A 15,328-nucleotide genomic window follows, 5' to 3' on the forward strand; every position below is an offset into this window, starting at 1 on the left:
TAAAAAAATGTACATAAGTATTGTGGGGCAGGGATGAATATCAAAATCCTTAAGGGACATTCACTCATTCAATCGTATTTATTGAGCAGTTATTCTGTGCAGAGCACTGTACTAAACACTTGGAAAGTACAATTCAGCAACAGATAGAGACAATCCCGGGCTCACAGTCTCACAGCCAAATGCACAGTCAATGCCTAGGGGATTGATTGATTGATTGATAATCCTGCAGGGTCCCTCCTGTGCCCCTATGACTGTGAGAAAAGCTGCCCCATTTCTAAGCCTCAGTTTCCCCACCTACAAAAACAGGTCCATCCCCACCCATTTGCTCCTTAGAGTCCTGCAATAGCTAAAGGCCACTAAAGGGCAGCTCAGTGATCAAAAAAGAGACAAGGCTGAGAGCAGGAAATGGAGGCTGGGAATGAGAGTAGGAGGGAGGAGCGGAGTGATGGCCGGTTGGGGCTGGGGAGGGGAGGCGGGGAGAGAGAGATAGATAGAGAGAGATCTCCTCTTTTCCAACCCAGCACCTGCCATTCCTCTCCTCCTCTCACCTGCCTCAGGATCCTAACCACGGCTCTTAGGGAGAAGCCTCTGGCCAAGCAGGCCTTGTGAAGGGAGAGCTGGATTTCCATTTGTTTGGGCCCAGTAGATCCAATCCCATTCAGAAAAGCCAGTGGGAGAGGGAGGGGAGGAAGAGGGTGAGAGAGGGAGAAAGAAGGAGAAAAAGCAGAGAAGGAGAAAGAGGAGAGTGAGAGAGAGAGTGCAGTTTTGGGGGTGGGGGAGAGCAAGGAAGGAGGTGCTTCAGACCCCCTCCCTCCAACCCCCTACCTCAAAACCCCCAGGTGAGCAATGACAGCAGGTGGGAGGGGTTTGGAGATGCCAACAGGGTCACAGCTATAGCCTAGATTTGTCTTGGTAAACAACTGTAAATCAGTAATAAATTAAGCCCAGATGGCAAACTCCATAAATAACACATGGCAACAACCACTCCAGGCAGCCTCAGTGCTGACAGTTGGATTGCTCAATGGCAGCGCAAACATACACATGCACACACAGCATACACACCATACACCTGGCACTGACAAACACACACACACATACACACAGATCACTAGGAGATTTCCTAGACCTTCGAATGTGGGCCAGGGGCTTCCTCAGCTAGGGGAGAGGTTTTCCTCTCACCCAGCCCCTCCCCTGAAAATGCTTCCTTTTTGTTTAATGGTATTTGTTTAGGGCTTACTATGTGCCAGACAGTGTACTAAACTCTGGGGTAGATACAAGTTAATCCAGCTGGACATACTCCATTTCACAGTCTTAATCCCCATTTTACAGATGAGGAACTGAGGGACAGATAATGTTAGTGACTTGCCCAAGATCTCACACAGCAGACAAGGGACGGATCTGGGATTCGAAACCAGGTCCTTCTGACTCCCAGGCCCGTGCTCTATCCGCTAGACCACGCTGCTTCTCCTCTTGGCACTCTCTTTCATTTCCAAAAGTTTCCTGGTTCCCCACTGATGGAGCACTTTAACCTCAACCCACCACTCAACAGTTCCTCTTGTCTCTGTTCCTTAATCCAGCCCCTAACAGGTCATGCATTCATTCATTCAATCAATCATATTTATCGAGTGTTTACTGTGTGCAAGGCACTATACTAAGCTCTTGGGCGAGTGCACTGTAAGAGCAAACAGACACATTCCATGCCCGTTACAATAGCAAGAAGCAGTCAGTCTCCGGAAGACAAAGGAACAGTGTCTGGGAGTCAGAGGATAATTTGGAAATGTTTTCTTATGTCTGTTTTTTTGTTCGAATGTTTGCTTTTTATGGTATTTGTTCAGTACTTACTCTGTGGTTAATTAGGTCAGACACAGTCCCCATCTGAGTAGGAGGGAGAAGAGTTATTTCATCCCCATTTTACAGTTGAGGAAACTGACATATAGAGAACTTAAGTGACTTGCCCAAGGTCATACAGCAAGCAATCGGCAGAGACTGGATTAGAACCTAGATCCTCTAGACACAGTAAACTGCTGCTGCTATGGATGATAATGATCTGTAAGAGTATAGGACTCTTTCTGTTTGGGGAACTCAAGGAGTCAAAATGACTGGCTACCATTGGGGTCTTGTCTTACAACTCACAAATAATAATAATAATGCCAGTGGTTTTTAAGCAGTAACTATGATCCAAGCACTGTGCTAAGCGCTAGAGTGGATATAAGATCACCAGGTCCCACGTGGGACTCACAATCAAAGTAGGAGGGAGAACAGGGATCGAATCCCCTTTCTGCGGTTGAGGGAACAGTGGCACAGAGATGTTAAGTGACTTTCCCAGGGTCACGCAGAGGACGAGTGGTGGACCCGAGATTAATAATAAAAATAATAATTATGGTATTTGTTAAGCGCTTAACAAATGCCATCATTATTATTATTATTACAGTGTTTGGCACATGATAAATGCTTAACAAATCCCATAATTATTATTATCGTTACAGGGGGAGGTGAAGCCTGCGGTTGGAGGGGGATGGGGGAGACGCTCACCTGGCACCTCAGGAGACGGGTTGAGAATCATGAAGGCGTCGGAGAGGCCGGCTTTGACCGGGTGCTGGGTGGTGCTGATCTCCAGGACGGATATTGGGATCTGAAAGGGGAGCAGATAGGGAGGGAGGCCCCGCAGCAGAGAGTCTCACGGGCTGTGCACCCCGCACTGGTAATCTGGGGGGGCAGGGGAGGAGGGGAGGTGGCAGGTTAAGGCCCCGAAGGGCATGGTTCCCTGACGAGCCCGTGTTTTCTGCTCTCTGTCCTGCATCCACAGGGTTTAGTTTGCAATCAGAGAAAGCTCCGGGTCACCCCATCTCCAGGCCATCAGCTCCCCTACTTGACCCATCCAGTCCCTCCTAATGATAATACTAGAGAGAACCATGGTATTTATTCAGTGCTTCAGTGAGAAGCAGCATGGTGTAATGAGAAGTAGCATGCTGTAGTGGATAGGGCCCGATCCTAGGAGTCAGAAGGTCTTGGGTTCTAATCCCGGCTCCGCAACTAGTCTGCTGAGTAACTTTGGGCAAGTCGCTTTACTTCTCTGGACCTCAGTTACCTCATCTGTAAAAATTGGGGATTAAGAGTGTGAGGCCCAATCTGGGACAGGGACTGTGTCCAACCTGATTAATTTGTATCTACCCAAGTGCTTAAAATAGTGCTTGGCACATAATAAGAGCTTAATAAGTACTATAATGTTTATTATTACTATGTGCCAAGAACATTGCTGAGCACTGGGATAGACACAATATAATCAGTTCAGACAGAGCCCTCTACCTGGCCCACATGGGGTTCACGGACTAAGGGGGAGGAATGACAGATATTTTACAGAGGAGAAAACTGAGGTACAGAGAAGTTGAGTGACTTGCCCGAGCTCACCCAGGAGGCACGGGGTGTAGCCGGGCCTAGGACCTGGTCCCCTGACTGGCAGTCCTGTACTCTTTCCATTGGGCCACGCTACTTCTCTCAGCCTTCCTGCTTCTGCGTGACGCCCACCCTTCCTGCAGAGCCCAGTTCAAAGCCACCTCCTCCAGGAAGTCTTCCTGGATTCCACCCTCCCAGGCCACCAGCCCACCCCTTTTCTCTGCCTCCTTGCTCCAGCTCAACATGGCAGCATCCTAAGGGAGTCGGGCTGGGTGAGGGTTTTCTTCCTCTCCCCCTGGAAACCAGGCGCTACCTGAAGGCTGGACCTCCGATCTTCCCGAAGCTTCCCCTTGGGGGGCTGCTCTTGGAGATTTCGATTTCCACCTCTGCACCCACTGCACCCCATCAGCCCTTCTTCCCCAGTCACACCTGCCGGCTTCCCTCGGTGGCCCCTACTGTACCCCCCCAGGCTCCCCCCACCCCAGCTCAGGCCCCCGCGAAAGGACACGGGCTCTCACCTCTTTGTAGCCAAAGACAATCCTGCCATCACTGTGCAGGGCGGCCTGGAAGGTGAAGCTGCCAGCGTCCTCCTTCCCCTGCAGGAAGACCCGATCCCACTGCACCACAAACACCGTCCCTGTGCGGGGAGGGGAGGACCAGATGGTCCAGGTTCGAGCAGAAGACCCCAAGAGACCAGGAATCCCCAGCCCCAGGTGCTCTTACTGGGGAAGCTCCCAGTTCCCCTATGAATTTCTGGCTAATAATAATAATGGTGGTATTTGTTAAGCGCTTACTATGTACTAGGCACCGGGATAGATACATGATAATCAGGTTGGACACGGTCCCCATCCCACATAGGACTCACATTCTTAATTCTCATTTTCCAGATGAGGGGACTGATGCACAGAGAAGTGAAGTGACTTGCCTAAAGTCACACAGCAGACAAGTGGCGGAGGTTAGTCTTTCTGCCCCCACTCCCAACTGTACCCGACTCCTCAAGGAGGAGGGATAGTTTCGATTAATCAATCGATGGCATTTATTGAGCGCTTACTATGTGCAGAACACCGTACTAAATGCTTGGGAGAGAACAATACAAGACAGACACCCTCCCTATCCATAACGAGTTTACAATCTTCCAGGGGCCAAGAGAAATCAGAGAAAGACGTCTTTTGGCTCCAAGTGGGTCGAGACAGGAAACTGCTCTGGATGACCTCTGGCTTTCCAGCCTAGGTTTCATGGTTCCCTGAGAAGATGGTGGTGGTAGTAGGCATTACACTAAGCGCTGGGGTGGATACAAGCAAATCGGGTTGGACATAATCCCTGTTCCATGTGAGGTTCAGTCTCAATCCCCATTTTACAGAGGAGGTAACTGAGGTGCAGAGAAATGAAGTAACTTGCCCAAGGTCACACAAACGGAAGAGCTGAGATTAAAACTCATGACCTTCTGACTCCCAGGCCCAGGCTCTATCCGCTAAGCCATGCTGCTTCTCCCCGTCGTAGACCGGGGAAGCTTCCGGAAATCAGGAGAGAGAGATCAAAACATGGCAGGGTGAAGGCCTCCCTCCTGCCCTCACCTCCCCGCAAACTTCCGAGGGACAACTGACCCCCGAGGGCAGCAACGGGCCAGGAGTTGGGAGGCCATTTGGTGAGGGAGAGGGCAGGGTGTGGGGGAAAGGGTTGGGGGGAAGGGGTGCGGCTGGGGACGGGCCACTCACCGTTGTCAAAGTATTTGACGGTGGAGTTGCGGGAGTAGCTGGGGTTGAAGTTGGCCATCAAAGGCGCTACGTACTGCGTTGCCGTGAGCATCCGGTGAATCACGTCCCCCATGAAGATGAACCCTGCCGGGGCAGCAGTCAACCGATCACTCAATCACTGGCATCTATTGTTTTTCATGGCATTTGTTAAACTCTTACTATGTGCCAGGCACTGTACTAAGCCCTGGGGTGGACACAAGGTTAGACACAGTCTATTTCCCATCTGGGACTCCCAGACTTAATCCCCATTTTACAGGTGAGATAGCTGAGGCACAGAGACGTGACTTGCCCAAGGTCACACACGTGGTGGAGGTGGGATTGGAACCCAGGTCCTTTGCGTCCCAGGCCCGTGGCTCTATCCACAAGGCCACGCTGCTTCTGATTGAGCACTTACTGCGGGCAGACCACTGGACTAAACACTTAAGAGAGAACAATACAAGAGTTAGGAGACACATTCTCTGCCCACAGGGAGCTTAGGCTCTAGAGGAGGTTACAGGTCTAGAGGTAGATTCAAAATCATCAGGTTGGATGGAAACGCGGAAAGCTAAAGGTTGAAAGGCCCTCAAGAGGTCATCTGAGTCATCCCCCAGCCTCCAAGTAAATGAACTTCTAAACCATCGGGACCGAAGGGTGTCACCTCTCCTTAAAAAAGCCCAGAGCCGTGACTGAATTTCCTCAGCATCCAGAAAGTCTTTCCTCAGATCTCCCCCTATTCTCTCTTGCTGCAATGCTGGCCTCTTTCCTTTTATTCCTCAGTTTCTCTGTAGATTTGGAGGACAACTGGCCTACAGCCCATTGTATTCCTTACTTGGGGACATCATTAAGGCCCTCTCTTCTCCAAGCTAAACAGCCTCACGCCCTCTAACCTCCAGAATCATGAAGGGCGCAGAGATTCATGGATGGAAGGCCCAAGATGGGTTTTTACAAGGAAAAGTCAGGAGTGATTGAAGGCTTGTAGAGAATGGAATCTATTCATAACATCTGGGTCTGTGGCAGGCTATTAGGGGGAAAAAAACGCTGAGGGTTTGTTTTATGGTATTTACTGAGCGCTTATTATGTGTCAAACACTGTTCTTAGTGCTGGGGTAGATGCGAGTTTATCAGGTTGGATGCAGTCCATGTCTCTAGTGGGGCTAACAGGTGGATGACCCACCCCAGCCACGAGGGCAGACGTCCAAGAGAGCGGTCAGGACTTCACGGGTTCCCCCACGGGTTCCTCACTGGGTCCCAATGGTACCGTCAAAGATGGGAGCCTGTGTTGGAAGGGCCTCCAAGTGACCTCTCCCATGTGATTGTGCTCTGAGGGGCTTTCAGAGGGTTGGGAGTGGGGAATGAGGGATCTGGGGATGGGTGAGAGGGTTGGGAGAGGGGAATGAGGATCTGGGGATGGATCAGAGGGTTGGGGGTGGGAAATAAGGGACTGAGAATTAGTCAGAGGTTTGGGAGCAGGAAATGAGGTTCTGGGGGTGGGTCAGAGGGCTCTGTCCCCCTTCCTCCCAACTGCTGGGTCCTCTCTGTCCACCCGGGAGCCTCTCGGGCACCCCCTGGCCTGTGCCACCATCCCCACCCCACTGGAAGTCTCCCAGGGACCCCCCCAAATCCTAACCCTCTACAGCCCGGCCAGCTCCCGGCGCTTTGGAGATGCAGTCTCACCTCCAGTTGCTATGGTGATCTGCCGAAGATGATGGCCGTAGAACGGGAAGTCAAAGGACAGGACCACTCTCTACGGGGAGATGAGACACACGCGGGAGTCAGGGCCGGCGAAGCTCCGAGGACTCAGGGTGCAGGTCGGAGGGGCGGACAGGATGGGAGTCGGCAGGAAAAGGGGCCGAGAGGAGAGAACGAGGAAGTCTAGCCTCACTCCTCCTGCCCCGCTCATTCATTCAATAGTATTTATTGAGTGCTTACCGTCTGCAGAGCACTGTACTAAGCACTTGGGGAAGTGCCACATAACAATAAACAGTGACATTCCCTGCCCACAACGAGCTTACAGTCTAGAGTGGGGGGAGACAGACATCAATACAAATAAATAAAATGACAGATATGGACATAAATGCTGTGGGGCTGGGTGGGGGGAGAGCAGAGGGAGCAACTCAGGGCAATGCAGAAGGGAGAGGGAGATGCGGAAAAGTGGGGCTTAGTCTGGGAAGGCCTTCTGGAGGAGGTGCGCCTTCAATGAGGCTTTGAAGAGGGGGAGAGTCCACTGTCTGGTCCTCCCAGCCCTGCTCTGGGAGGACACTTGCAGCCCCCCGAGGAGTGGTCAGACAGGGGAGGGTGGTCTCCACCCGTGGGTGAGGAGGGGTGGTCTCACCGAAGCCTGGCGGTGGGTGTTGGACAGGATCCCATGCACTTTGACTTGGCTCCTGTTGGCGTCCGCGACGTCCACCCACAGTTCCTTGGCCCTGGCCTCGCCGGGCCCGTAAACTCGTGACACGTAGTAGCTGTGGTTGTCTTCCTGTCGGCGACACAAAGACGACAACGCCGTCAGGGAGCGATAGTGTGGAGGCGTCTAGAATCGGAACCAACCTGGTCCCTGTCACCTACCTCGACTGGAGTCTCCCAGGAGGAAATCATACTGATGAATTGGGCCAGCGAGAAGTTGTCTGGATAAAACACTGGCCTGGGACTCAGAAGAACCTGGGCTCTAATCCTGGCTCCACCACACGTCTGCTGCGTGGCCTTGGGCAAGTCACTTGGCTTCTCTGGGCTCACTTACCTCATCAGTAAAATGGGGATAAGAGTGTGAGCCCTGTGTGGGACAAGGACTGTGTCCAACCTGATTAACTTGAATCTACCCCAGAACTTAGAGAACAGTTGCTCGGCCCATAGTAAGTACTTAAGAAGTACCATAATAATACTTATTATTATCTGCTGTTGGACCTTGGGCGAGTCTCTTGGTTTCTGGGCCTCGGTTTCCTCAAGTGTAAAATGGGGATTAGTTCTGTGAGCCCCATGGGGGACATGGACTGCGTCCGGCCTGATTGGCTTGTGTCTACTCCAACACTCGGTAGAGTGCCTAGCATGTAGTAAGCGCTTAACAAAGATCAATAAACAATAATTACCATTGATCGACTGATTGCTCTGTACATAGTAAGTGCTCAATAAATAAGATTGATGGATTGGTTAATAAGGGTGGCACAATCCCAGGTCCTGGCATGACTGGGCAAACCCCTCCCAAGCTCTTAATAGTGTGCTCTGCACACAGTATGCGCTTAATAAATACGAATTGAATGAACGACGAATGAATCAATCAATCAATGGTACTTATTGAGCACTTCCTATGAGCATAGCGATCAATCGATGGTATTTATTGAGCACTTACTATATGCAGAGCATTCTACTAAGTACTTAGGAGAGTACATTACGGCAGAGTTAACAGAGACGCTCCCTGCCCACAACAAGCTTACAGTCTAGAGGGGGAGAGAGACAGTAATGGGAATAATCATTTATAATATATAACTTAAAGATATGTACATAAGCACTGCGGGGTTGGAGGTGGGGTGAATATCAAATGTCCAGAGGTCACTGATCCAAATGCAGAGAGGGAGAGGGAGCCAGGGAAAAGAAGGCTTAGTGAGGGAAGGCTTCTTGGAGGAGATGTGCCCATAATAAGGTTTTGAAGTTGGGGAGAGGGGTGGGTCTGGCTCATATGGAGAGGGAGGGAGTTCCAGGCCAGAGGGAGGATGTGGGAAAGGGGTTGGCAGTGAGAGAGATGAGATCGGGTCACGGTCGTGAGCTGGCACCAGAGGAGCAGAGTGTGCGGGCTGGGCTGGAAGAGGAGATGAGGCAGGGAAGCCCAACCCGCCCCAGGCCTTCGAGGAAGGCGGCTTTGCTGAGATCCAGGAAAGGGTGACTCAACCCATGGGGCCCCGGAGCTGCGGTGATGGGCAACACTAGCCCATCCAGAACAACCCCGAAGAGAACGCAGCAAGCTCTGCTGACGGGGAAATTCAGAAATGCTGAAGACACGGGCTCGGGGCCAAGAGCGAGAGAGGCTGCGAGAGGAGAGGAGAAGGAGAGGGAGAGAGAGAGGGAGAGGAAAGGAAAGGAAAGGAAAGGAAAGGAGGAGGGGAGGACAGAGCACAGGCCTGGGAGTCAGAAGGACCTGGCTTCTAATCCCAGCTCTGTCACTTGTCTGCTGTGTGACTTTGGGCAAGTCACTTCACTTCTCTGAGCCTCAGTTACCTCGGCTGCAAAATGAGGGTTAAGACTGTGAGCTCCATGTGGGCACAGGGACTGTGTCCATCCTGATTTGCTTGTATCCACCCCATCCCTTAGTACAGTGCCTGGCACAAAGTAAGTGCCTAACAAATGCCACAATTATTTTTATTCTTATCGTTATTACTTTCCCAAATCTCCTCCAGCTCTTCAATTTGGCACCTGGAACTTGAATCTGTGACCTTTGGGCATTTGACATTTGCCCCACCCTCAATCACACCACAGTTCTGTGCACATCTGGAAATTCTATATTTTTTATTATAAATTATTTATAATAATAATATATGTCTCTCCCCCTACACTGTAAGCTCACTGTGGGCAGGGAACGTGTCTGCCAACTCTGTTGTATTGTATCCCCCAAGTTCACTGTGGGGAGGGAATGTGTCTGTTATACTGTACTCTCACTAGCTCAGTATAGTGCTCTGCTTCCAGTAGGTGCTCAATAAATACGATTGATTGACTAACTGCTTTCCACGTAAATACCGTTGATGCCGATGATATTGATGATGACCAGGGAGCTCAAAGCCTAAGAGATTAGGGAAAAATCTTTCCTGTCGCCTAGCAGCTTCTGATGGCAACCTCATCTTAAAAGGAATTCGCCATTGACCTTGCTCTGCCAGACTGAAACCAAGGGAGGAAACCCTGGGGTTTTGGGGTTTTTTTTCACTTTTCTCATTTCCACTTCTGGCCCACTTCTCTCGCTTCCAGCCCTTTCCTCACCGGTTGGAGAAGAAAATGATCCAAGCTGGGTCCCACTGGGAAGCCCCTTCCCCCCGTCTCCCCCAATCCCCAGGCTCCCCTGCCCCTTCCCCAACTGGCCAACCTACCACGATCCGGGTCTCGTTGTCGGGCAGCGTGTCGATGGCCACGGTCCCGCCTACCAGGTCCTGGCTGATCCGGGGTCCGGCGGCCTCCGTGCCCCGGGCCGGGCTCTCCCGGACCCTCCTCTGACTCCGGCCCGGCACCGGCGGCCACTCACCGTCACCGTCCTGCCCTGGACGGGGGGCAATAGTGGTGCAGGAATCAGGGGCCGATCCCGCCGCCCGGCTGGGGGTGGAGGCCGGGACCAGGGGGGACGAGCGGGTCCTAGTTGAGGTGGTGGGGCGGGGGGACTGTTATTCTGATTCTCAGGGCACCCCCCGTCCATGGTGCCTCACGTCCTGCAGGTGCCCCCCATTTCTCAATCCTGACAATGACTCTCCCAGGCTTCAAAGCTCAACTGAAGGCCCATCTCCTCCAAGAGGCCTTCCCTGACTAAGCTCCCCTTTCCTCTTCTCCCACTCCTTTTTGTGTCACCCTGACTTCCTGACATCCTCCCTTAGTTCACCCCTCCTTCCAGCCCCCCAGCCCTTATGTCCGTATCTGTCATTTATTTATTTCTATTAATGTCTGTCTCCCCCCTCTAGACTGTAAGCTCACCCTGGGCAGGGAATGTGTATGTTTATTCTTGTATCGTATTCTCCCAAACGCTTAGTACAGTGTGGTGCACACAGTAAGTGCTCAATAAATACGACTGAATGAATGAATGAATCATGGGGTGTGGGGGCGTCCTGGTAGGCATCTCACCACCACCCTGCCCCCAAGCCCCTGCCCCCTTGCTCTAACCCCACTCCAGAGGAGATGGAGTGTCATCGAGCGGCTACCGGGGGCCTATGTCAGGCCCGGGGTGAGCAGGCCCCGGCTCCGGCCGCCCTCCTGTCCTCCCCCACTCCCTCTCTCCCTCCCATGGGGGCCGGCTTGTTTATGTTGGAGAACTGGCCCGGCTCACCCACTGACTAATGTGTTCCAGCCCAGAGCCTGGGGGCGGCATGTACAGAACACGCGGACAGCACACGGAATACATGGACGGCACACATGGGGTGGGGGGGCGGCATGTACGAAACATGCAGACAGCACACAGAACACATGGATGGTTCAATTGTATTTATTAAGCACTTACGCAGAACACTCTACGCTGTACTAAACGCTTGGGAGAGTACAATACAACAATAGATGACCCATATAGATAAGAGCATCGGCTTGGGAGTCGGAGGATCTGCGTTCTAACCCCGATTCCCCCAATTGTCTGTTGTGTGACCTTGGGCAAGTCACCTAACTTCTCTGTGCCTCGGTTACCTCATCTGTAAAATGAGGATTAGGTCTGTGAGCCCCACCTGGGGCAACCCGATTTCCTTGTATCTACCCCAGCACTTAGAACAGTGCTTGGAACATAGTAAGCGCTTAACAAATGCCATCATTATTATTATAGATACAGTGGATGGCACACATGGGGTGGGGGTGGCATGGACGGAACATGCGGACAGCACACAGAACACACGGATGGCACACAAGGAGTGGGGCGGCATGATTGAAGCACAAGCGCTTAGTACAGTGCTCTGCATACAGTAAGCGCTCAATAAATAGGCACACAATGAAAGGCACAGAAAGCACATGGGAAGCACACACGGAGCCTGGGGGGTGGCACACATGGAGCACACAGAGAGCACAGACTAGGCACGGACAGCATGAATGGATCATGGAGGCAAACCTCGGGCACACTTGGGGCACACGGATGGCACATATGGAGCCCATAAGAGCATAGGTGGAGTACACGGATGGTGCATGTCTGCAGCACGCACAGGCGGCAAGCACTGACTGACTCTTGTAGACCGGGGGTCGGCCGGGGAGTGGGTGCAAGGGGGAGGAAGGGTCCCTTCCCCCCGGATTCACTCACACCAGCTCCAGTCCCGCTCCGACCATTCTGGCCCTGGTGCCCTTCCCGGGAGCTGGTGACCCCAGTGCCCCGGGACCTGCTGGGGGAGATTCATTCATTCATATTTATTAAGCACTTACTGTGTGCAGAGCACTCCGTGCTTGGGAGAGTACAATAAAACAATAAAAAGTAAGATTCCCTGCCCACAACGAGTTCACGGTCTTCCGGGGCAGGGGGAGACAGATATCAATACAAATAAATAAAATGACAGATACGGACATTAGTATTGTGGGCCTGGGGGGCAGGGGAAGAGCAAAGGGAGCAAGTCAGGTCGTCGCAGAAGAGAGTGGGAGATGAGGAAAAGTGGGGCTTAGTCTGGGAAGGCCTCTTGGAGGAGATGGGCCTTCAGTAAGGCTTTGAAGGGGTGGAGAATAATTGTCTGGTGGATTTTAGGAGGGAGGGCGTTCCAGACCAGAGGCAGGACATGGGCCAGGCGTCGATGGTGAGACAAGTGAGATGGAGGCACAGTAAGAAGGTTAGCATTAGAGGAGTGAAGCATTCGGGCTACTTGTTTTGTTTTGCCGTCTCCCTTTTTTAGACTGTGAACCCACTGTTGGGCAGGGATTGTCTCTATCCGTTGCCGAATTGTACAGCCCAAGCGCTTAGTACAGTGCTCTGCACACAGTAAGAGCTCAATAAATACGATTGAATGAATGAGAGAAGCGAGCTGAGGGAAGAGGGGGCAAGGTGGTGGACTGTTTCAAAGCCAACGGTGAGGGGTTTTAGTTTGATACGGAGGTGGATGAGATTTCTGAGGTGAGGCGTGACGTGTCCTGAACGTTTGAGATGGAAATCAGCATGGATAGAGCCTGGGCCTGGGAGTCAGAAGGGCCTGGGTTCTAATCCTGACTCGGTCATTTGTCTGCTGGGTGACTTTGGGCAAATCACTTTGCTTCTCTGTGCCTCGGTTACCTCATCTATAAAACGGGGATTAAGACTACGAGCCCCAGTGAGACATGGACTGTGTCCAACCTGATTAGCTAGCATCTACCCCTGCGCTTAGTACAGTACTTGGCACAGAGCGAGAGTTCAAGAAACACCGCAAATTATTTTTATTAGTCTTAGTAACACTGGGTACACCTGGTGTCCCTGACTTTGCGGGATAAACCCACCTGCTACCTTCTCGCCCCCAGGGTTCGGAATCCCTTGCCCCCTCCCCCAGGTCCAGCCTGTTCTCTTCAGCACCCCTTGCCCCCCTGCATCCAGAGCCCCACGCCCCCTCCCCTAAGTCCTGCATCCTGCCTGCTCGGTTCAGCTCCCCCTGCCCCCCTGCATCCAGAGCCCCACGCCCCCTCCCCTAAGTCCTGCATCCTGCCTGCTCGGTTCAGCTCCCCCTGCCCCTTGCATCCCGAGCCCCGCGCCCCGTTCCCTAAGTCCGGCATCCTACCTTCCGTGCTCCGCGCCCCCTGCCCCTCTGCCCGGGCGGCGGCGGCCCGGCCCAGGGGTCCCAGCAGCAGCAGCAGCAGCAGCAGCAGGAGGAGGAGGTGGAGGAGGAGGAACCCCCCGCCCGGCGCCCACCGCATCCTCCGGCCCGACCCCGCAGCCCGGGGCCCGGACCCTCCCTCGCCCCAAACTTTCCCCGGGAGGGTCCCGGGCCGAGGCCAGGCGGAGACCTCGGCCGGAGGGGGAAAGGGGGAGAGGAGGAGGCGGCGGCGGCGGGTCGGACTGCGCGGAGGAGGCGGCACCATCGGTGGCCCGATCAGGAGGGCGGCCGGTCCTGCCGCTGGGCTGCTCCTGGCTGCTGCTGCTGCTGCTGCTGCTGCTCCTGGCTGCTGCTGCTGCTGCTGCTGCTGCTGCTGCTGCTGCTGCTGCAGGGCTGGTCCTGGTCGGTGCTGGGCTGGTCCTGCTGCTGGGCTGGTGCCGGGCTAGCCCTGGTTGGTGTTGGGCTGGTCCTGGTCCTGCTGCTGGTGGTGGTGCCGGTCGTGGTGCCGGTCCTGCAGCCGGTCCTGCAGCCGGTGCTGGTGGCGGCGGGTCGGGGTCGGGGTCGGGGTCGGTGTCGGTGTCGGTGTCGGTGCTGGGGCGGCGCGGGGCTTCCCGGGAAGCGGCGGCCCGAGCGGGGGCGCGCGCCCTCTGGTGGCCACAGGCCCCAACAGCCAGACGCCCCCGCCCGGGACGGGCCCGGCCTTCCACCGGCCACCATCCATCAGCAGCATCATCTCCTCTCCTCCTCCTCCCCTTCCTCCTCCTCCTCCCCCTCCTCCCTTCCTCCTCCTCCTCCTCCCCATCTCCTTCCCCCGCCTCCTCCTCCCCTTCCTCCTCCTCCTCCCCCTCCCCCTCATTCCCTTGCTCCTTCTCCTCCTCTCCGTCCTCCTCCTCCCCTCCTCTCCCTCATCCCCTTCCTTCTCCTCCTCCTCCCCCCTCCTCCTCCTCTTCCTCTCCTCCTGTCCCTCATCCCCTTCCTTCCCTTCCTCCTCCTCCTCCCCTCCTCCCCCTCATCCCCTTCTTTTCCCTTCTCCTCCTCATCCCCTTCCTCCTCCTCATCTCCTTCCTCCTCCTCCCCTCCTCCCCCTCCTCCCCTTCCTTTCCCTCCTTCTCCTCATCCCCTTCCTCCTCCTCATCCCCTTCCTCCTCCTCCCCTCCTCCCCCCATCCCCTTCCTTCTCCTCCTCCTCTTCATCCCCTTTCTCCTCCTTCTCCCCTTCCTCCTCCTCCTCCCTTCCTTCCTCCTCCTTCCCTTCCTCCTTCTCCTCTCCCTCCTTCTCCTCCACCCCCTCCTCCTCCTCTCCTTCCTCTTCCTCCTCCCCTCTTCCTCCTCATCCCCTTCCTCTTCCTCCTCCCCCCTTCCTCCTGCTCCTTCTCCTCCTCCCCTTTTTCTTTCTCCTTCTTCCCCTCCTCCTCCTCCTCCTCCTCCCCCTCTTCCTCCTCATCCCTCTCCTCCTTCCCCTCATCCTCCTCTCATTATTGTTGTAATTGTTACTATTGTTGTTTGTTATAATAAACATAGTAATAATCGTGGTATTTGGTAAGCACTTAATACGTGCAGGCACTATACATACTGTACTGATTCAAGCAAATCAGGTTGGACACAGTCCCTGTCCCACATGAGGCTCACACTCTCCATCCCCATTTTACAGATGAGGGAACTGAGGCACGGAAAAGTGAAGCGACTTGACCAAGGTCGCACAACAGATAAGTGGCGGAACCGGGATTAGAACCTCTGACTCCCAGGCCTGTGCTCTCTTCACTACTCCATGAGAAAATCAGGATGGGGAG

General features: G+C 53.8%; 1 protein-coding gene across 1 annotated transcript in view; it reads right to left on the reverse strand.

The window, feature by feature from the left end:
- The window catches only part of PLXDC1 (plexin domain containing 1), a 39,405-nt gene extending 25,133 nt beyond the window's left edge, over nt 1-14,272 (reverse strand). The window contains exons 1-8 of the mRNA XM_029075245.1: nt 13,987-14,272; nt 13,504-13,539; nt 10,192-10,358; nt 7,458-7,601; nt 6,800-6,869; nt 5,109-5,231; nt 3,912-4,030; nt 2,533-2,632 (exon numbers count right to left, since the gene is read on the reverse strand). Of these exons, the coding sequence (XP_028931078.1) occupies nt 2,533-2,632; nt 3,912-4,030; nt 5,109-5,231; nt 6,800-6,869; nt 7,458-7,601; nt 10,192-10,358; nt 13,504-13,539; nt 13,987-14,272 (1,045 nt within the window). The remainder of the gene's footprint in view (nt 1-2,532; nt 2,633-3,911; nt 4,031-5,108; nt 5,232-6,799; nt 6,870-7,457; nt 7,602-10,191; nt 10,359-13,503; nt 13,540-13,986) is intronic.
- Between the last annotated feature and the right edge of the window lie 1,056 nt (nt 14,273-15,328).

The sequence above is a fragment of the Ornithorhynchus anatinus genome, chromosome 11, assembly GCF_004115215.2.
Source record: "Ornithorhynchus anatinus isolate Pmale09 chromosome 11, mOrnAna1.pri.v4, whole genome shotgun sequence".
Taxonomy (NCBI): Eukaryota; Metazoa; Chordata; class Mammalia; order Monotremata; family Ornithorhynchidae; genus Ornithorhynchus; species Ornithorhynchus anatinus.